Source organism: Scyliorhinus canicula, chromosome 11 (assembly GCF_902713615.1).
Source record: "Scyliorhinus canicula chromosome 11, sScyCan1.1, whole genome shotgun sequence".
Lineage (NCBI taxonomy): Eukaryota > Metazoa > Chordata > Chondrichthyes > Carcharhiniformes > Scyliorhinidae > Scyliorhinus > Scyliorhinus canicula.
Genome location: NC_052156.1, coordinates 144,742,320 through 144,764,447, shown reverse-complemented (window position 1 = coordinate 144,764,447; position 22,128 = coordinate 144,742,320). Strand labels below are relative to the sequence as shown.

Here is a 22,128-nt window from a genome sequence, read left to right as displayed (position 1 = left end):
ATCTGTCAAATAATTGCTCCCTCTAGAGGACAGAATTGATATTTTAAGCAGTAATTTCCCTGAAGACTTCTGAACGCTGACATTGCGGGTTGATGAATGCAGAACACTATGACCTGTAGCTCGACGACACTTCTGAAATTCACCTCCAACTTGCCATTTGAAAAACCCTGATGTAGAGCACCATACATAATGATAGCAATGAATGTCATGGTGTATGACTCACTAACGGTGAGCCATACAATACAAGAATGTACCTGCATCGAATGAAAGGAGCGGGAGGGCTGTGTCGTATGTGCAGTGTTATCCACACTCGGACACGGAGCCAACTTCACGGATTCAACAAACCCAGGAAGGAACTGATCAGTAGCTACTCACATGTTACAGAGAACCACTTCCCAAACTCTTTCAATTTCATACAGGTTTTCCTTTTCCGCTTGTTTCCTGTGACGTCGACACATGATGGGATGACAAAGTGCTTTCCTGCAAAATATAAAATCACCGCGCTAAGTGTAAGACCAGAACACTATAATGAGGGGAATAATAACACAAAACAGTTTATCAAACAATTCGCAACCCACCCAGTCACTCCCTCCATTATTCGATGATTTATCAGATGGTCAGTGTGCTGTTCAGTTTGTTGGGTGGCAAGTGTATCAGTGGGCTCTACCGATTTGGTAAGGTGATCATTGTGGTACTAGGTTGTGCAGGCCAGGATTTCAGGGCAGAACTACAACTCGAGATGAGTGACCCCAGGCAAGACAGACATTACTTTTGGCTCATATCGATCAATCTAGGTTATGAAAGCTTCAATTGTCCCCAGCATTTTGGGAGGAAAAGTTCCAGATTTCCACTATCCTGTGTGTACACAAAGTGCTTCTTGGCATCACCACTGAATGACATAGCTCTCATTTTGAGACTATGGTCAACTTCCAACCACTGTTCTGCTGGAAGGTTCTTGCGATAAGGCAGACGCAACTGTAACATTCTCCCTGCTTCAACAGAGCACCAATCTCAGCCCAGGTTCCCACGCAAAAACTGTCCGGGCGAGATAGCAGCCAGCAACAGGGGAACTACTGCAAACACCCTGCAATAAGGAGCAAACTATCCTCTCTCAATCTGATAGTTCTCACCTCCTTAAACTGTTCAGCCACACCTCCCCATAGGCAACACGCAACTGCACTGTCACAGCGCAGATATACTGCAAACTGCGACTCTCGCTCTGCAATATTCCGCCAATGTGGGCAACAATTGATTTTGCTAAAAATTGAGATACAGGGTTAGAAACAGATGTGCTGAAATCTCGATCATGACATTCTTTGAAGTAGGTATCAATAGGTTACCTCGGGGGGGGGGGGGGGGGGGGGGGGGGGGGGGGGGGTTATACACAGAACGATAGGACAATCGGACAGGCCCAAAATTATCAGACAGCTGCTACTCAGTCATGACCCCCACCCTGCCCCTTGATAAGGTTATCAATATTCCTTGTTGAATCCAAGAAACATTGCTTGAGTTTATGCCTGAGTTTCTTCTCTTAATAGAGATGGAAGCTGGACATATTCACAGAGATACCTTTCTTGAACGGCTTGTCTTCTTGGGTGGCTTCAAAAGGGTCCAGGCTCCTCCAGGGGTCGAGTACGTCCTACAATGTAAACAAGAACAGCAAGCAGAGAGAGTGAACTTGCATTTATATAGTTCTATTTGACGTGGCAGCTATTTGCAGACAGCAATACCTATAAACACCAATGAGATACATGGCCAAATTAGCTGGGTTTGCTGTTGATTGAAGGATTAAGAGACACATCCCGCCAGTGCAGCACTCCACGAGTACTGGCCCTCCTGTGCCTCAGCGATATCCCAAAACATCAGTCTGAATTACGTGCTTACGTTTCCGGGGTGGTGCTCGACTCCACCAAATTCCTCCTCCTCCACTCCCTGAGCATCTCACCCAATGCTTACTTGGGTTGAATTCAACAACAGCTTTCCTGGTCGTCTCAATCACACAATCCACTGCTGAGTCCAAGGCCCCACCAGCACATCTTTCTTCAGCGCTTGCTTCCATATTTTCCTCCAAAATGTCTTCTCACTAACCCTGGGCATAGTGTTGATAGGGAGCAACTGCCAGAAAACGCAATGAATTCTTAAAAACTTTCTGCCTTTATTGTAAATGAGCCAGCTTTCTGAACTTCAGCTCCTGAGGAAATCACTTATTTCAGGACAGGAGATTAACAGCAAATGAGTTCCCCCATCCCCTCCAAAACATACAAGTCAATCTAAGAAGGGTTCAAGAACCCTCTGGGATTGTTGTGCGCAGACCTTTGAAGATGGGACAGGTTAATTAAGCAATTAATGAAATTTATTGGGATCCTGAGCTTTATGAACAGAAATAGAGAGTATAAAAAACAGGAAGTCAAGTTAAAACTTTATTAAACACCTATTTTGGGCACAGCTGGAATTGTATCCACCTTTGGACACTACATTTTATGAAGAACATGAAGGCTTTGGACAAGTAAAGAAGAGATTTATGAGAATGATTCTGGGAATTGTTCTGGGGTAAAGGATTAGTTACGTGGATAGGCTGGAAAAGCTGGAGTTTTTCTTTCCGTAAGGGTTTAGATGAGTAAAAAAACAAAACCATTTCCAGTGGCTGAAGTACCTCACCAGTGATTGGCAATAGAACTAGAAGCAGCAAACAAATGAGAAAACAAACGATTAGGATTTGGACAATGCTGCCTGATAAGGGACTGAAAACAGATTTGGGAATTGGGGAAAATCCTGCAGGGACATGGGGGAAAAAATGGCAGGAGAGTGGGACTAACTGGATTGCTCTTTGGCCCATCTAGTGCCATCTTCTATATTATATTGCCGTTACATTTCATGTTACCGCAGTACACCCAACGCACAGACCTGCCCTTGTTGATGGTGTTGATCACATCTTCAGTCACTTTGCTAATGATCAAGAGTGGACTGATGTGATGGTAATTGGCTGGAATGGATTTGTCCTGCTTTTTGTGGACAGAACATGCCTGGGCAATTTTCCACTTTGCTGGTAGATGCAGTGTTACAGCTGTACTGAAACCTTGGCTAGAGGTCCGTCTAGTTCCAAAGTACAAGGCTTCAGCACCATAGGCGGGATGTTGTCAGAGCTCATAGCCTTTGCTGCATGCTGTACATTCAGCTGTTTCTTAATATTACATGGATCGAATCAACTGGCTGAAGACTGACATGTGATGATGGGGACTTCAGGAGCAAGCTAACATTGATCTCTACTCTGTACTTTTGGTTGATAGCTGCACATGCTTAAAAGTTATCTTTGGCAACCATGTGCTGGGCTCTTGCCGTTGCTGAGGAAAGGGATATCACGTCCTTATTTTATTATCCATCACCATTCGCAACTGGATATGCCTTTGAACTGCTCGGTACATTGTGGTATTACATAGAACATAGAACAGTACAGCACAGAACAGGCCCTTCGGCCCTCAATGTTGTGCCGAGCCATGATCACCCTACTCAAACCCACATATCCACCCCATACCCGCAACCCAACAACCCCCCCCCCCTTAACCTTACTTATTAGGACACTACGGGCAATTTAGCATGGCCAATCCACCTAACCCGCACATCTTTGGACTGTGGGAGGAAACCGGAGCACCCGCAGGAAACCCACGCACACAGGGGGAGGACGTGCAGACTCCACACAGACAGTGACCCAGCCGGGAATCGAACCTGGGACCCTGGAGCTGTGAAGCATTTATGCTAACCACCATGCTACCCTGCTGCCCTGATTGCTAGCTTTGTTTATTGCATGCTACTTAGCATATATCTAGTCCTGTGTGCACCAAGTAGAAGCCTAATCAATCGGTGCACTTGGTGCTGCTCTTGCCGATTCTTCCCTGAATTGACTGATGATGATGGTAGGCTGAGAGATACGCCAAGTCATTAGGTTCCAGATTGGGGTGGATATCAGTCCTACCAACATCATCATGAACAGGGCACGGTCAATAAGTCTTACCCTCACACAGGCCTAATCTCACAGCTGTTCCCTTCAGAACTCAACCAGCTCAGTCAGTGGGGGTGCTACCAAACCATTCTTGAAGTCCCCCAGAATACACTCTGTGCCTTGCTACCCTCAATGCTTTTTCAAAGTGCTGTCCAACATGAGGAATCCGTAGACTCCCTGCAGAGCGGGAAGCGGCCATTCAACCCAGCAAGTCTGCACCGACCTTCCGAAAAAGTACCCTGCACCACTCCAGTGCCTTATCCCTGTAACCCTGCACATCGATCATGGCCAATCCAGCTAACCTGCACAATTTTGGACTGCATCAGAAAACCCATAGACATGGGAATAACATGCAAACTCCACACAGACAGACACCCAAGGTCGGAATTGAACCCAGGTCCCTGGCGCTGTATGGCAGCAGTGCTAACCACTGTGCCACTTCAATCAGCTGAGAGAGGGGGGGCTCAGTGGTAATCAGCAGGACATTTCCTCAGGAACGAGTGTAGCAGAAAACAAAAAGGTTTGAAATTTTTGACAAAGAGCCATGTAATAATATCATTTTTAATGCTCTGCAGTGAAATACCAATGCTTCCACTTCAACTTGGCGAAATTATTCGAGTCAAGTGGATCAAAACTTGAGTTTTCCCTTTGTTTACCTTCTGTTACTATCACGACTGTGGACCAAAACATGGAAGATCACCAAAGTGACCTCAGCATTCAGTGCAATTAGTGAGTGTAAAATACAAGCCCATATTTGTTATTTACCGTACTGGTTTATGTACATTTAAAACAAAGCAAACAACTGCAACAGTGCTCCACTAGCTACTTTCCAAGGTGAATCCATTTTAACTCACCACCTTTTCAAGGGCAATTCATGATGGACAACAAATTCTGACCATACCAGAGATGACCACATCCCATATTTTTGAAACTCTAAAATTAACATGATCCCAGACACCATTGAAACAAAAAGCAATACGGTATTTAGTATGTAATTATTAAAGTGTGTGTATTATAGATCAACACACATCCAATAAATATGAAACGCTGTTTTTTTTAATGTACTTTGCACACACACACCAACAGTGTGCGCACGCACAGTACCAACCCACCCCCCCTACAGTAATCAACCTGTCCCTAACATACAGTAATCAGCCCTTCCCTCCCCCAGCACAGTAATCAGCCCTCCCCCCCACAATGCACAGTAATCAGCCCTTCCCCCAATACAGTAATCAGCCCTCCTCCCCCCCAAATACACAGTAATCAGCCCTCCCCCCCCCCAATACACAGTAATCAGCCATCCCCCCCCCCCCCAATGCACAGTAATCAGCCCTTCCCCCCAACGCACAGTAATCAGCCCCCTCCCCCCAATACACAGTAATCAGCCCTTCCCCCCCCAATACACAGTAATCAGCCCTTTCCCCAATACAGTAATCAGCCCTCCTCCCCCCCAATACACAGTAATCAGCCCTTCTCCCCCCCCCCCAATGCACAGTAATCAGCCCTCCTCCCCCCCCAACACACAGTAATCAGCCCTTCCCCCCCAATACACAGTAATCAGCCCTCCCTCCCCCCAATGCACAGTAATCAGCCCCTCCCCCAATGCACAGTAATCAGCCCTTCCCCCAATACACAGTAATCAGCCCTTCCCTCCCCCAGCACACAGTAATCAGCCCTTCCCTCCCCCAGCACACAGTAATCAGCCCTTCCCTCCCCCCAGCACACAGTAATCAGCCCTTCCCTCCCCCCAGCACACAGTAATCAGCCCTTCCCTCCCCCCAGCACACAGTAATCAGCCCTTCCCTCCCCCCAGCACACAGTAATCAGCCCTTCCCCCCAATGCACAGTAATCAGCCCTTCCCTCCCCCAGCACACAGTAATCAGCCCTTCCCTCCCCCAGCACACAGTAATCAGCCCTTCCCTCCCCCAGCACACAGTAATCAGCCCTTCCCTCCCCCAGCACACAGTAATCAGCCCTTCCCTCCCCCCAGCACACAGTAATCAGCCCTTCCCCCAAATGCACAGTAATCAGCCCTTCCCTCCCCCAATGCACAGTAATCAGCCCTTCCCTCCCCCCAGCACACAGTAATCAGCCCTTCCCCCCAATGCACAGTAATCAGCCCTTCCCTCCCCCCAATGCACAGTAATCAGCCCTCCCCCCCCACCAATACACAGTAATCAGCCCTCCCCCCCCAATACACAGTAATCAGCCCTTCCCCCCAATGCACAATAATCAGCCCTCCCTCCCGCCCCCAATGCACAGTAATCAGCCCTTCCCCCCCCCAATGCACAGTAATCAACCCTCCCCCCCCCAATGCACAGTAATCAGCCCTTCCCCCCCCCAATGCACAGTAATCAGCCCTTCCCCCCCAATGCAGTAATCAGCCCTCCCCCCCCCAATGCACAGTAATCAGCCCTCCCCCCATGCAGTAATCAGCCCCCCCCCAAACGCACAGTAATCAGCCCCCCCCCAACGCACAGTAATCAGCCCCCCCAATGCACAGTAATACGCCCTTCCCTTCTCCCAATGCACAGTAATCAGCCCTCCCCCCCCCCCAAACGCAGTAATCAGCCCCCCCCCCCAATTCCCAGTAATCAGCCCCCCCCGCCCCCAATGCACAGTAATCAGCCCTCCCGCCCCCCAATGCACAGTAATCAACCCTCCTCCCCCCCAATGCAGTAATCAGACCTTCCCCCCCCAATGCACAGTAATCAGCCCCCCCCAACGCACAGTAATCAGGCCCCCCCAATTCCCAATAAGCAGCCCCCCCGCCCCCAATGCACAGTAATCAGCCCTTCCCCCCCCCATGCAGTAATCAGCCCTTCCCCCCCAATGCACAGTAATCAGCCCCCCCCCAAACGCACAGTAATCAGCCCCCCCAATGCACAGTAATCAGCCCTTCCCTTCTCCCAATGCACAGTAATCAGCCCTCCCCCCCCCAACGCACAGTAATCAGCCCCCCCCCAATGCACAGTAATCAGCCCTTCCCTTCTCCCAATGCACAGTAATTAGCTCTTCCCTTCCCCCAATGCACAGTAATCAGCCCCCCCCCCCACCAAATGCACGGTAATCAGCCTTTCCCCCCCAATGCACAGTAATCAGCCCTCCCCCCCAACGCACAGTAATCACCCCCCCCCCAAATGCACAGTAATCAGCCCTTCCCCCCCCAATGCACAGTAATCAGACCCTCCCCTCCACCCAAACGCACAGTAATCAGCCCCCCCCCACCCAAATGCACAGTAATAAGCCCTCCCCTCCCCCAATGCACAGTAATCAGCCCTTCCCCCCCCAATGCACAGTAATCAGCCCTCTCCCCCCCCCAATGCACAGTAATCAGCCCTTCTCCCCCCCCACCCAAACGCACAGTAATCAGCCCTTCCTTCTCCACGCACATAGTAATCCACCCACACTCACATACAGAGACTGTAATCAGTCCTCGCCCACATAAACACGGTAATAAGCCCTTTCCCCAAATCCCCTCCACTCCCTCACTCAGCAGTTCCTCTTTCCAAACCCTCCACCACTCACTCACATGGCCGCCAGGGCTGCACAGCCGTCTCCAACAATGTGCCGTCCTGCAACCCCTTCATGGACACGAGTGTCATGAATTTCACCAAACCGTGGAAAATTCTCATCTTGGTTTCCTTCGCCACAGTTAACCCATGGAGACGGGAGTCAATGTTGAGGATTCCTGGTGACTATGTCACCCCCTCCGATTGGTCTGTCCTGCCAGTGTGAAAGGTATGTGGTCCACCAGCTGGTGGATATGTTTCAAACAGCCAGATTATCTTGCTCATCTCGTCAATAAGACAGCTCTACTAATTTTGGTACAAGTACGCAGACGTTAGCGAGGGGGATTTTGCAGGCTGACCTTTTCTGTTGTGACTTCAGAATTTCCTTTGTTCGCTTTTTAAATGAAGCACAGTAAAACAGTTACCTTGGCTTGCCCTGTGTCAGGCACTGTCTTCACCCTCTCACGGAGCATGTAACCTCGATCTTCACCCACAGCCTGCAGGGACAGGAAGTGGGAATTACACCGAGAGCTGACACAGTTTAGGACTGTACACACTCGCCGTTCTTCAAACCCCATCCCAAACCAGCACTCACTTTCTGATGTGTAATATGCTCCCGAACCACCTCATCCTCTGCTAACAGTGGAAGAAAACCGCCATCAGCGTCACCGTCATCATCACCATCATCTCCTGCGGGACCTGAGGTAAGAGCATACACTGAAGGTGTTTTGTCGAGATTATGTGTGTGGAAAGAAAGAAAGAAAGAAAGAAAGATAGAGAGATAGATAGATAACGCACCCACCTACTTATTCAAAACAAGAATAGTTGCCAGAATTGGGTAGAGCCCCACCCACCACCTCAGCCACCCTTGGCCCCAGACACACCCCAACTCTCTGCCCCAAGCCCTAAACCCACTCCAATCCTCGGTCTACTTGCAACTGTATTCAGGCACACAGTGCAAGGGCCCAAATGTGATTCCTGGCTTGAGCACAACGAGATGCCCAAAGTCAGGCTGCCACAACCAGCCTCCATCATCTTAAGCCACAGAGGGTGACCAAAGTCTTGGATGCTGCTCCTCACCATCCAGTACCTCCTCCTGCTGCAGTGTGATCGTGTCAATACGGTTATGATCCCAGTTGGTGTTATAACTAGATGGGAAGATTCCAGAATGGAATCCTGCCTCAAAAGACCGTGACTTTTACTTTGTTTTATAAAATGTGGAGGAAGAGTCACAGGACCGCTAATTAGTTTTAACAACAGGGAAAAAAAAAACATTTTTTAAACATGAAAAAAATGGATGTTGGTACAATACTCCTTCAACGCCCTCCTTATCTTAACAATTACAGATTTTAAGATTAACGCAGATTACAAACTACATCTTAAGCTACGATGGTCTCATTAACAGACAAAGTCCCTTTTAAGCACACAAGATGAGTGTGGAAAGAGACACTCCTCTCTGAATCAAATTGAATGTCTGGATTCCTCCTCAAAAGCCCCCCAGCTGATTCTTATACCCTGAGCCGTCTTGTCTCACTGAACTCTGGCTTCCACACAAGTGATTTAAATTATGCTTTCCCTCCACTGCTTCCATCAAGGTTTCGCATTCAGGTTTTACACCTCTCCCTTCATCTTTTCTTTGTCTGAAAGGCTTTTACATAAACTCCAAGGACCAGTCACGAATTTCCACAATTATTTTAAATAATGCCCGAACTGTAATAATTTCTCACAAACCTTAGCACTACTGCAGCTATCTTTCTTGCTTCTCACGATCCAATGTCTTTTCACCTCTGTGACTTGACTGAACAGTTATCTATTCTGGTTCCCAGTTTTCTCTGTTCCCTTAACTCCAGTCTTCTTGGAAACTTCTAATTTCTCTATTTTCCTTAGCTAGCTAGCCTTTAGGTTTATGGAAATTGTTTTCTTAACCAGTAATCCACAGCATGGCTTTTCTTCTAGCAAGGCTGAGAGAGGTGTTCTTTAGCTTTCTAAAACAACTGCTACGAGCACAGCTGGGAGAGCTGCCTTCTCTCTCACTATCTATCTCCAACTGCAATCAAATTAGCTAAACTAAAACTTAAAAGCTTCAGCAAGGCTCCAGTTGCCAAGCAACTACTACTGGTTTATTTGATCTGCACGCCGTGGCCCCATTAAGCACAACAGGATCACAGTTGGAATTGAAACCAATCCCCACACATACAAACACCGTTGTCCAGCATGAATCTAACTATAGGTTTTACACTTTCTGGCACAGAAACAACAAATTCAGCCCACTTAAAACAATACCCTTATTTCTAATGTTTACCAATACAAATCCCTCAAGACTACCTTTATTTTCTTAATAATACCTGTTGTCCACAGTACAAGTGATACTGAGGCAAATATCCATTGACACTCAGTGAACCATTACTGTAGTTTTACCAGCTTCCACAACCTAAATTCAAGAAAGTCGTTCGAGGGATTTTTTTTGGGGGGGGGTAAAAAAAAGGGATATCATGGGTCTGGAGGATTAGTCTTGTTTCAAATTAGAACGTCTACATTCTGCTTATTTAATTGGTAGCTTGGTTGTGCTGTAGAAACGTAGAGAGAGGAAATCCATATCCCATTGTTGGCTACAATGGAGACTACTTGGGAGGTGGAAATTCAAGACGCTCAGAAAATGTGCAAATTGGAGTCAGGGCAGTGACTGAGACCTGTTGACAAGACGCCCAGCTGGAGAGTTGTGGACCGGGTATCTGACCAATGAGAACTTGATCCAATAGAAGGGCCTTCTGTATCAGGTATCGCACAGTGGGTTTGCTGTGATTGATAATGAACTGTATCGATCTTATCAGGGGTCTACCGACGAGAAAGCAGGTACCCTGCTATTGTGCTTATCCTGCATATCATAGGTCTCAGCATCCCTGAGCTGGGTAGGTTGGACAGAGTAGAATTTTTCAAGCATCTTGTTCTTAATCACTGGGCTGTGAAAGTTAAACAAAGATAAACAAAGCTCAGCTGTGATTCTCCCTTCCATATGCAAGGATCAGCAGGTGGCTGGTACCTACAGAGCAGCAGGAAGCAGCACTTTCCAGGCCACACAATTGACAATCTAAATTTGTGTGAAAATAACCACTGAGATCTCTGTGACACGCACCTGGTGAAATGTGCCACTTGGTTATTTTGCATGAATTAGTATGAAATACCAGATTGGTTGTCAACCCAAAATATGCTCAATATAAAGAGGTAACGCAACAACAACCTTTGCAAAGAATTTATCCAGTCCTCATCCTAAATCACACTGCTTAAACTTGAAAAAGAAGCTACATAAAGTTTTCCAGAGTTTTACTTACCCCTTTCATCCAAAAAGTTCAAGACTGGAATAGGAGCCTGACAGTCACTGCTATCCATCCCCACATCTTCTGGAAAATTCTCTCGGCCTGTAAACAATGCAAGGCACAGTGTAATAATCACATTCCTGCTGTGTAACCTGACTGTGCCCATATCACAAGCTCCACACAGCCTTCTGTGCACTCAGCAAGCATTAATCCCAGGAGACATCTGCCCTCCTTATAATTACTGACTTCCTAGGACTGATGCAGCACAGGAGACCATTCGGCCTGTAGTACCAATGCTAGCTCTTTAAAAAAGCTATGGGCGCACGGTGGCCAAGTGGTTAACACTGCTGCCTCACAGCACCAAGGACTCCGGTTCAATTCCGGCCTTGGGTGACTGCGTAGAGTTTGCACATTCCCTCTGTGTCTGCGTGGATTTCCTCCAGGTGTTCAGTTTACTCCCCCTGTCCAAAAATGGGGATTGGCCATGATAAAATTGTCCTTGTGTCGCAAGATATGCAGGTTAGGTGGGGCTGCGAGGTCGAGCATGGGAGCGGACTTCTGTAGGGTACTCTTTCAGAGGGTTGGTGCAGTTCGGTGGGCCAAATGACCTTCTCTGCACTGTAGGGATTCTATGATTATATCCAATTAGTACCACATCCCTGCTCTTTTCCCTTAACCCTGCAATTTTTCTCTCTTCAATTATTATTTCAATTCCCTTTTGCGGTACTGAATTTACTTCTATTCGCCCTTTCAGACGGAGCATTCAAGATTACAGCACTGTAAAATAAATTATAATCTCCCCTTGTTTTTTTGCCAATTACCATCACAGGAGGAATTCCAAAGCTTAGAGTCTAGGCAGCTGAAAGTACGGCTGCAAACCTGCTGTAATTAAAACCAGAGACCTGGAATGCTAGAATTGAAGCAGTGCAGAGGGCACAGGGTTGGGCAGGAGGAGGCTACAGAGATAGGAGAGACGAGGTCATGCAGGGATCTGAAAACATGCATGAGAATTTTAAAATTGAGACACTGCCAGACTGGAAGTCAGTGTAGGTCAGTGAGCAGAAAGGGTAATGGTCGCGAAGAACTGGATGCAAGTTAAGATACAACAGAACTGTTCTGGGTGACCACAAGATAACAGGGTGGAAAATAAGAGGCCATCCAGGAGAGAATTAAAATAGTGAAGTTTAGAAATAAATAAAGACCCGATGAGGGTTTCAGCAGATAAAGCGCAGCTAGGGGTCAGATTGGGGTGATGTGACAAGGTTGGTAGTAGGCAGTTTTGTTTAAGTGGACACGTAGTTAGAAATTGATCTGAAACAAAGTACCATGGTTCAAATGGTGTGGTTCAGCTTCAGATAGTTGTCAGGGAGAGGAATGGTGGCCAGGGAACAAGCTACAGTGACCAATGACTTGCCAATATATAGGTGGCGGAAATTTTTGCTCACCTAATACTAAATGCTGGACAAGCAATCTGACAAATCAGGGGCAGTGCAGGCGTCTAGAATTCTAAATGTGAGAAAGTCAGGCTGGATTCCACTTGTGGTAACTTTAAATGATCGATCTGAAGTTTCTAAAAATCATCACAAAACTGTTAATGCTTAGCAGCACAGGCCAATTGTGCCTATTCTGGATCTCTGCTAGATAAATCAGGAACTAATTCCACTGCCCGTTCTCTTCCACAAAACCTTCTTTTAATCCCAAACTAATCCTCTTCCTTGCTCTCTCCCCAAAATCCTGTGTTAATCCTAAATTAAACCCTCATCCCCACTCGTACTCTCCATAGCCTTGTATCAATCTCAAACCTATCCATTGTTCCACTCACCCCTTAGCTCTGCAACTTCCTTTGCTGAAAAAAATGTAATCCACTTTTCCTTCAAGATATGTCTCAGCGAATCCCTGCAGAAAACCGCTCCATTCTCTTACAACCCTCAAGGTGTTCAGCATGATCCACATTTCAAATCACAGGTGATCATTTGAATAAAGAAGGGGATTATTGCGTCTAAACACAATAAATGATATTCAATTCAGCAGCAAGCCATACAGTCATGGAACAGGAGCTGTCCAATCAGACAATTATCAAGCTACAGAAGTATAGAACAATACTAGAATCTGTGACACACTCAGGCTCACTCTCAGTCAGAGCCTGCAATATGACAAAGGGTAAACTGTTCATAGGCACAGTTAATTACCGTTTCTGTTGTGCTCGGCATTGTCCTGCTGTTGCCTGTTCAGATAGCTCATCGGTGACACATTGGCCAGTTCTAACATGAAGGCACCTGTGGCGTGAGGAGTACAAGTATTCATTCGAAAATCCTTGCGGCTGCCCAGAATCTCTCCTCTTCGGCTACAGTGAAATGGAAAACCTGTTAGGTTGGTAACTGAGGATTGTTTTCTTTGGTTTCCTGAGCATCATTCATTTGGTCTTCAAACATTTCATGCATTAAATTGTATCAAATTTGGAGGTGCGGCAGTGAGCGAGGACGATACCAGTTGACTGCAATATGACACAGGTGAACAGAAAGCAGACAAGTGGCAGATAGAATTTAATGCGGATAAGTGTGAGGTGTGCATTTTTGCAAAAGTGATAAGGAGGGGGAATAAAGACATAATGGCACACTTCTAAAGTGTGTGCAAGAACAGAGGAACCCTGGGGGTACATGTGTATACATCTTTGAAGATGGCAGAACATAATGAGAGATTAGTTAGCAAAGCCTCATATAGAGACATTGGGTATAAAAGCAGGAAATTTATTCTGAACCGTAATAATGTTTGGTTAGACCATAATTCACAGTATTGTGAACAGCTCTTGGCATCACACTTTAGGACAGATGAGAGGGTGCAAAGGAGATTTACTAGAATGGTCCTGGATGCAAGGGATCTCAGCGATAAAGTTAGATTGAAGAAGCTGGCACTGTTCTCCTTGGAATAAAGGAGAAAACTGGTAGGGGTGTACAGGGTTATGGCAAGTTCATACGGTTGAGAAAGAAAAGCTGTTCCTATTAGCTGATGGTACAAGGACTGGGGGACACTGATTTAAGGTTTTGGGGAGGATAAAGTGGGGATACAAGGAAGAATTTTTTTAAAACACTGAGTGACGCAAGTTTGTGTTTTCTTCAAATCCTCCACACTGCCGTCCTCCCCCTCCCTTCCCAGGCCCCTTGCCACCATGCCCGCTGAGGTCTTATTCCTTGGCTCTCTACCTCTGGAATGGAGGGGAAGGCAAGATAGTGTCGACACTATGACCAAATGTGGAAGGATAACACTTAAGCCCAATCATCAGCCTTCCCTCACACAACATCCAGGCACAAGCTTTCAACAACAGATCATCAGGTGGGCAAGCTGTTTTTGCTCCTTCTAATTAACTTATAGAGACAGAGATCAGAACAGAAGATAACCTGCAACCTTCCCAAGCCCTGTGATTCAACATTACACCAGTCAGCAGGTGGTCACTTGCCTCTAACACCTGAAATTCAGCCCCAGAGCTCCTCAGTAACTACACCTCACCTGGCTACGGAGCATTCAACCAGGAAATTTATTGTTCTCATCAAACTGTAAGGTGTCAATGCTGGTAAACAAGGGAAGCTTAAACTTGGACCCAATACCAGCATCAAACATTCCGAGGTCAGGTACAGACAGGTTGGATGCAAAGTCAGCTATCTCATTAAACAAGTGTGAGGCAGGTCTAGCATGGGTTAGATGCAAAGTGAAGTCCCAAATCACTAATTCCAGACTCAGAAGCGCACTGTATTGTAGGAACGTGACACCTCCATTTTTCCAGTCAGTCAATTCTAATTTAGTGTCTACATTATTCAGTTTGTTGCAGTGAACTAACCTCCACCAGCAACTGGAATAAAGCTGCCTGAAACATTGAGAAGCATTATGGCTGGCAGCTTGAAACACTTTCACACTATCACTTTGGGGCGCACTGATTGGATCTCCCAAAGTCTGCCTAGGACCCACTGACTGGCTGTCTACCTTAATTTACTGTACACTGGAGTTTGCACATTCTCCCCATGTCTTTGTGGGTTTTACTCCCACAACCCAAAGATGTGCAAGTTAGGTGGATTGGCCACACTAAATTGCCCCTTAATTGGAGAAAAAAAAATAATTGGGTACACTAAATTTATACATATAAAAAAATTTAAATTTGCTGCACACAGGGCAAAATATTCCATACCTGAAAAGTGGATTGTTCTTTTTCTCAATTTCCTCTAGTGGTATTAGTGCCATCGGAGTTAGTGGGATAATCGTCACAACCTGGAGAGAAGAAAGCACAGGGTAGTCAGGTTCCACCTCTCCCATCTTAATTCTCTATAACCCTGCACTTCAGTCCAATGCGACCTCTCAAATCTAATTTCTTTCCAGAGCTTAATCATCTTTTAATACCACTCTGTTACTTTTCAAATGCCCAAAGCCATCTTTTTTCATTTCACCTCGCTCCTGCTCCCAGCCTTCACTACTCACTCTAACCCATCAGTTGATCACCGATTATAGGCTCCTACTTTCTTTTGCCGATTTGTTGGGCCTCTCCTTGATGCCTGGTCTTGCTCCAGGGCTTTGGCCTCTTGTCAGCTCCACGTTTTATTCACAGGCAAATTGTCCATCCTGCTATAGATCAGGTTCCCCCCTTCCTTTATTTGTAATCTCCACTACTCTGGTCCATATCCACCACTCGCCCAGCCTTGGATCTCCCTGTGGGGAAATCTGGTGTTGAACTCCAGCCCTCACCCAGGGTAGTGAAGATTGCAGTGAGATGTGCTGGATGGGGTGGTGATAACCTCTTATGCACGGTAGCACAGTGGTTGGCACTGTTGCTTCGCAGCACCAGGGTCCCAGGTTCGAATCCGGCTTGGGTCGCTGTCTATGCGGAGTCTGCACGTTTTCCCCGTGTCTGCGTGGGTTTCCTCCGGGTGCTCCGATTTCCTCCCATAAGTCCCGAAAGACGTGCTGTTAGGTAATTTGGACATTCCGAATTCTCCCTGTGTACCCAAACAGGTGCCGGAATGTGGCGACTAGGGGATTTTCACATTAACTTCATTGCAGTGTTAATGTAAGCCTAATTGTGACCATTTTAAAAAAAAATTAACAGGGTACCACAGTGCACAGTGGAAAATCTGAGGGATCACAAGTAAGGATTACTTACATTTGAAATGTGATTCTTCTGTAAATCAATGTTGGTTTTTGTAGGACACTCAATATCATCAAGTGACAAAAACTAGAAAGCAAGGATTTCAGAGTTAGTGACATCTGACATAGAAAGATAGAAGGTCTCAACTGGCCAGATTTTACAACAGATAATAGAGGCATTCAGCAGAGCAGTGACTGTTACGTGCTGGAACCTGAAGACACATCAAGCATGAACAGTATGACACATAAGAGCTATGTAGCCCATGGAGCGTAGCTTCATGGAGTATAGACCAGCACAGTTCTCAAAGAGATACATTTACAAACCTTTGCTTATTTTGACCATTAGTACACCCTGGTTTCCGGTATATTTTAATGGCACCGTATATATCCGATTCCACCCCTCCCTCTCAGCTCCTCACCCGCGCATGCACACGTACACAGACACACTGGTGTTCAATATCAGAATAACTGCTTCAATCTCACAAAAAAGCTTGCTGTAACAGTTACAGCACTTGGATATTTTAAATTGTTGGCGATATGCAAATGCAAGATTTTTTATTATTTTACTTCAGTCACTTACATCTAATTAATTTCATAGTGGTAGTGAACAGTAAATTCTCAGTTAATGCTCCTTACCTCCCAATCAGCCTTGTCATTAGCCAAAGACACATCACTATCTGTACCATCAGCCCTAACAGATGTAACCTTTTGAATCCGCCTAAAATAGCAAAACACAAAAATAACATTTCAAGCAGTTTCTGCAGACAGAGTACCGTTGTAAAGAAAGTATTTTCCATTCGGGAGAGAAGAGTAATCCTCTCCTATTTAACAAACCTTCCACATCTGATGACATCACAGACTGTTACTCAATGTTAAAAGTCCCACAGTAACACAGACTGTATTGGGTGTCATAGACCCATCTATGCAGAGTGTTACTGAGTATTACAGCCTCACAGAATAATACAGTGCAGAAGTGGCCCTTCGGCCCATCAAGTCTACACCGACAATGTCCATTGCAGACAGACTGTTACTTGGTGTAATGCTCCTGGTATAGCACACATTGCATTACCACTTATCACACTCCTGTAATAATGCAGCCTGCTTGGGCAGCACAGTGGCTGTTACTGAGTGCAACACTTTTGTAATTACATTATTGGAGTGTGTAATGTTTCTGTATTTACACAGCACTTTATTTGATGTGATGATCCTGCATTAACAGTGTTTAGTTGATACTCCTCCAATGAAACAATGTGCTGCTGGGTATAGTATATGCATATATAACCCGCATATATAGAAATATCACTAAACACTGTTCCACTGACATTACTCTGAAATCAACATAAACAATTTTGCATAACATAATATACCATCCAGTACTGATTATAGGACCCTTGTGTTTGCAGGGTGCTTGGTATAAACTTCCTGAAAGCATTGACCCATGGTTGGTACTGCTTAGTTATTACAAGTACTCTACTTTTTGTTGGAGATCAAGTCCAGCGCCTGGAACACCAGAGAATGCAGATATTCCACCTGTGAAGAAAAGAAAAACATCCTTACATCCAATTCAATCTCAGGGCAGGAAGCAGCAACTTGGGAGAATTCTTGAGCTGACATATCTAGACCAGATACCTTTCCAAACTTTGCATTAAATGTCTTCATTTTGAAAGTTTTGCACTGCCCCTTATCAAGCATACTTCACCACTTTAATAACTATTCATGGACTAAGAATGAAGGACAATAAGCTCCCAGAACCCCACCCGAACTAAACCAAGCCAGCCCTACACCCACCCACCCTGTCCCAATCTCCCTACCCAACATAAGCATGTCCCTCCGACCGAGCCAGGTCCACCCGTCTTTGCACCCAGCCCACCCTGCACATTCCAAACAATACCCCTCCCCACCAGGAGAATGATAACATGAACAGACCTTCCTGCTGTAAATACATGCTGAGCCTTGGATCAAAAGTGCAGCTTCTGCAAAGTTCATTGTCGTCTTCCCATCGTCAAAGGAAATACAGATCTGGTCCAACTGGAAGAGAGAGAGAGAGATTGGGCTGAATGTTACACACTACAATTGCAGCCACATGGACAGAAAGTCAACTGGCAGACAGGAAACAAGATTGGATTAAATAGATGATGCTCAGACTGGTCAAGGGTTAGAATTGGGGTATCCCAGGGCTACTCCACAGGACAGAAGTTGTGAGGGGGATATCCCAGGGGGTCCATTCCACAGGCAGAGATTTAGAGGATTAGATACGAAAGAGGAGCAGACGTTAGTCATTTGGCCCCTCGAGCCTGCTCCGCCATTTGATAAGATCATGGCTGATCGGTTTGTTTCAAGTCCCATCTACCCAGATAACTTTAGACTACCTTGTCCAACAAGAACCTCAACAGCATATCGCCATCTACCCCCAATAACCCTTTACCTCCTTGCTTATCAAGCAACTAGCTACCCCTGCCTTAAAAATGATCCCGCTTCTACCGCCTTCCGCAACAGTTTTCCAAAGTCGGCAACCCTCGGAGAGGAAGAAATTCTCAACTCTGTCCCGTCGGGGTAACACCTAATTTTAAGAGTGCCCCCTAGTTCTGGACTCGCCTGCAAGAAACACCCTTTTCAAATCCACCTTGCCAAAGACCATTCAGGATTTTATATCCTCACTCTTCCAAACTCCAGTGGACAGAAGCTCAGCTTCTCCAACCTATCCTCATAAGATTCACTGAACTTGGGTAAATGCAGCACAAATTTGCAGACGACACAAAGTGAGAAATTTGGCCAACAGCAAGAGGAGCTGGTCACTGAATGAAATGAAATTGCCAGCGTTCAAAATCCAATTCAAAATTGTTACAGAAGTCTGTGTTTTTGATACTTTCTCCCAGAACTATTTGTTGAAGAATACGCGCGGCTAACCCATTCAATCTTAAATTAACTTCATATAAATAATCAGGGTGTGATAGGTACACCTAAAGGCTCCAGACTGGTAGACAGAAACTTTGGAAGGTTAAAGTTTAGAAGTGCATTTTGAACCCACCTATGAATTAATTAATTGTTTCACAGGCTATTTGATTTGGAAGTGACTCGTCACTCAAGGGGTGAAAGAATGAAGTGTGGGAATGTTAGATTTGTGATCTTATATATTTGATGGATAATGTCCAGAGAAGGAGACAGGTAAAAAGGGGAGGGAAAGGTTGACAGGAAAAATTGAGGATAGGGAGATAAACAAGGGGCAGTGAAACATGTCATAATAGAACAAGTAATCTTCCAACAATACAAAGACCATACCTCTTCCAGATATTCCCCCAACTGAGCTGCCACATCAATTTCCCAGTTCTTTGTCAACTCTCTAATGGGTTGAAGGAGATGTGTGAATCGAGACTCAATGTCCTCCATTGTCAACTTAGCACAGAACCTTTTAAAGACAAGGAATTAAGACAGAAATACTCAATAGGTCAGGCAGCCATATGTGGAGTGAAAAACAGAATTAATGTTTCAGGTCAATTACGTTCATCAGAACACTGGAAACAAGGGCACATCGGCAACCAGGGCACAGGATTGGGGTGATGTTGTTACTAGAACGTAACTCCAGGATTTCTGGTGGCGGCTATAAAATGCGTGATCGCATACAGAGCAGTTCCGGCTCGAAGGCATTGGTTTGGGCACTTTGTATCTGTTAGTGGGGTGGCTCCAGCAGGAAAGTGGGGCAGAAGGTGCCAAGTATCCAACAGTTAAAGACCTGGCTAGAATTGGAGGGGACCTATGGTGCAGCAACATTGCAAAGATGGCAGAGGAGGAAAGAGTCATCACCAGTGGGAAAAGCCCAGTTGATGGCCTTCAAAGATGAATTTCGCCAAAGGAAGGAGATGCACAGAGACTGGTCGAAGGCCATTGAGGGAGCAGTAACAACTCTGCAAGGATCGATGGACCATGTAGAGAAAGGCTTTGAGATACAAGAGGTGGAGACAGTGGTGTCCAACCAGAGGGATCAAATCGCGTCCTTCAAGGCCGAGGTGGGTCTCCTGGGGTACCTGTGCAAGTTGTTGAAGGTGAAGGTGGAGCAGGAAAATAGGTCCACACGGCAGAACCTGTGGATTGTGGGGCTGCCAGAGGCTGTGGAAGGAACGAGCGCCACGCAACGTGTGTTCAGGATGTTGGCCGTGCTGGATAAGGCTCTAGCGGTGGACAGGGCCAACAGCTCTTTACGGCAGAGGCCGTGATCAGGGGAGCCGATGTGGGCGGTGATTGTGTGGTTGTACAAATTCATTCAGAAGGAAAAGATCCGATGATGGGCAGGGAGAAACAAGAGTGTGAATGGAGGGGAATAATGTCTGAATATAACAAGATAAAGGTGCGGACTGGCGAAGAGGCGGAATGGTTTGAACAGGGCCACAGCGGTGTTGCACCGAAGGAAGATTCGGTTTGGGGTGCTCAACCGGCGAAACCGTGGGTTGCATTTGATGGCTGGGAGTACTATTTTGAAACGCTAGAAGACATCAGTGACTTTCTAAGGAACCATAAGTTGGGGAGAACTGAGAGTTGGTGCGAGATTGAGAAGGTGCATCTGTAAAGGTTGGAGGTTGTGGTTATTGTATGTTGCCAGAGGGTGTTATTTTTTATTTGTTGTTCTAGGCTAGACCTGGTTTGTTGGCGGATAAGGGGTTCTGCGAAAAGGAAGTGTCGGCAATAGAGATTCATCAGAACGGAGAGATGTCGGCGGCCACATTCTGGGAGGCGTTGAAGACAGTGGTCGAAGATGAGATTATCTCATACAAGGCATGGGACAGGAGGAGGGAAGAAGGAGCATGGACGGTTGCTGGAGGAGATATTCGAGGTGGACAGAAGATATGCAGGGCCCCCCGCTCTGGCAGAGAAAAAGAGGCTGCAGGGGCGGTTTGATAGGTTGACGACGAGAAGGGTGGTGTGGCATCTATGGAGGACAAGGGGGGGATGGAATACAGGGAGAAGGTGAGCCGAATGCTGGCCCATCAGCTGCGGAGGCAGGCTACATCCAGGGAAATCTGAAGGTGTGAACAGAGGAAAGGGAGGAAGTGTCAGAGCCGGGGAGGATAAATGAGGTATTTAGGGGGTACTACGAGAAGCTGTACAGGGCGGAGCAGAAGGGGATATAGGACAGTTCCTGGACGGATTGAAGTTTTCAGGGTTGGAGGAAGAGAGGAGACAGGCATTGGAGGAGCTGCTGGGACGAGGAAGGTGACTGACAGTATTGGGGGATGAAGTCAGGGAAGACTCCAGGGTCAGATGGCTTTCCAGCAGAGTTTTATAAAGCATTTGCGACGGGGTTTGCATAGCATTTGTTGGGAATGTTTAAGAAGGGGAAGGATCCAGAGCCCATTTCGCTGTTGAAACGGACATGAAAGTGCTGGCTAAGTTGGTGTCGGGGAGGATGGAGGGATGCGTGCCAGGGTTAGTTGTTGATGATCATATGGGTTTCATAAAGGGCAGACAGCTCTCCAACATCAGGAGACTGTTGAATGTAGTTATGACTCCGTCAGTGGGGCGGGTGCCGGAGGCCATTTGAATGCAGAGTAGGCTTTTGATTGGGTGGAGTGGGGGTATTTATTTGAGAACTTGGGTATGTTTGTGTTTGGCCCGAAGTTTGTGACGTGGGTGGGTTTGTTATAAATAGCTCCGGTGGCAAGTGTATGTACAAATGGGATGAGTTCACGGAGTTTTGGGCTGCATAGAGGTACGTGACAGGGGCGTTCATTGTTGCCGTTGTTCGCGTGTTGATTGAGCTCTTGCCGATGACCCTTAGGGGGTCTGTGGAGTGGTAGGGGATTGTGATGGGAGTAGGGAGCACCGGGTGTGGTGGTTCGCAGACGACCTGTTGTTTTCAATGTCGGACCTGTTGGAGAGTATATGTAGGATTATGGGGATATTGGAGGGGTTTGGGGCCTTCTCAGAGTGTAAGTTAAATGTTGGGAAGAGCAAGGCATTTCCGGTGAATGTGGTGGGGTTGGTTTGCCAACTTGGGGATGTTGCCATTTAAGGTAGCTAGGGAAAGGTTCACGTACTTGGGAATTCAGGAGATGAAGAAATGGGCTACGATGCACAGGTGAAATTTGACGACGTTGGTGGAGGGAGGAGATATGGATTTGTTTCTTAAAGAGATGGGAAACATTGCAAGGAGGGTGCAGGTTGTAAAATTGGATGTGCTGCCAA

General features: G+C 46.4%; 1 protein-coding gene across 3 annotated transcripts in view; it reads right to left on the bottom strand.

Annotated features, from left to right (window-relative positions):
• Positions 1-22,128, bottom strand: part of ncaph2 (non-SMC condensin II complex, subunit H2) — a 48,416-nt gene that overhangs the window by 19,098 nt on the left and 7,190 nt on the right. For 2 of the 3 annotated variants that reach the window (XM_038811647.1, XM_038811648.1), the window contains 12 exons: positions 19,231-19,357; positions 17,878-17,979; positions 17,426-17,481; positions 16,588-16,669; positions 15,968-16,039; positions 15,002-15,081; positions 13,014-13,168; positions 10,840-10,926; positions 8,106-8,227; positions 7,936-8,007; positions 1,570-1,639; positions 376-480 (listed from right to left, as the gene is read on the bottom strand). In XM_038811647.1, coding sequence (XP_038667575.1) covers positions 376-480; positions 1,570-1,639; positions 7,936-8,007; positions 8,106-8,227; positions 10,840-10,926; positions 13,014-13,168; positions 15,002-15,081; positions 15,968-16,039; positions 16,588-16,669; positions 17,426-17,481; positions 17,878-17,979; positions 19,231-19,338 — 1,111 coding nt within the window. In that variant the 5' untranslated portion in view covers positions 19,339-19,357. The remainder of the gene's footprint in view (positions 1-375; positions 481-1,569; positions 1,640-7,935; positions 8,008-8,105; positions 8,228-10,839; positions 10,927-13,013; positions 13,169-15,001; positions 15,082-15,967; positions 16,040-16,587; positions 16,670-17,425; positions 17,482-17,877; positions 17,980-19,230; positions 19,358-22,128) is intronic. The other variant, XM_038811649.1, reaches the window with a different exon arrangement.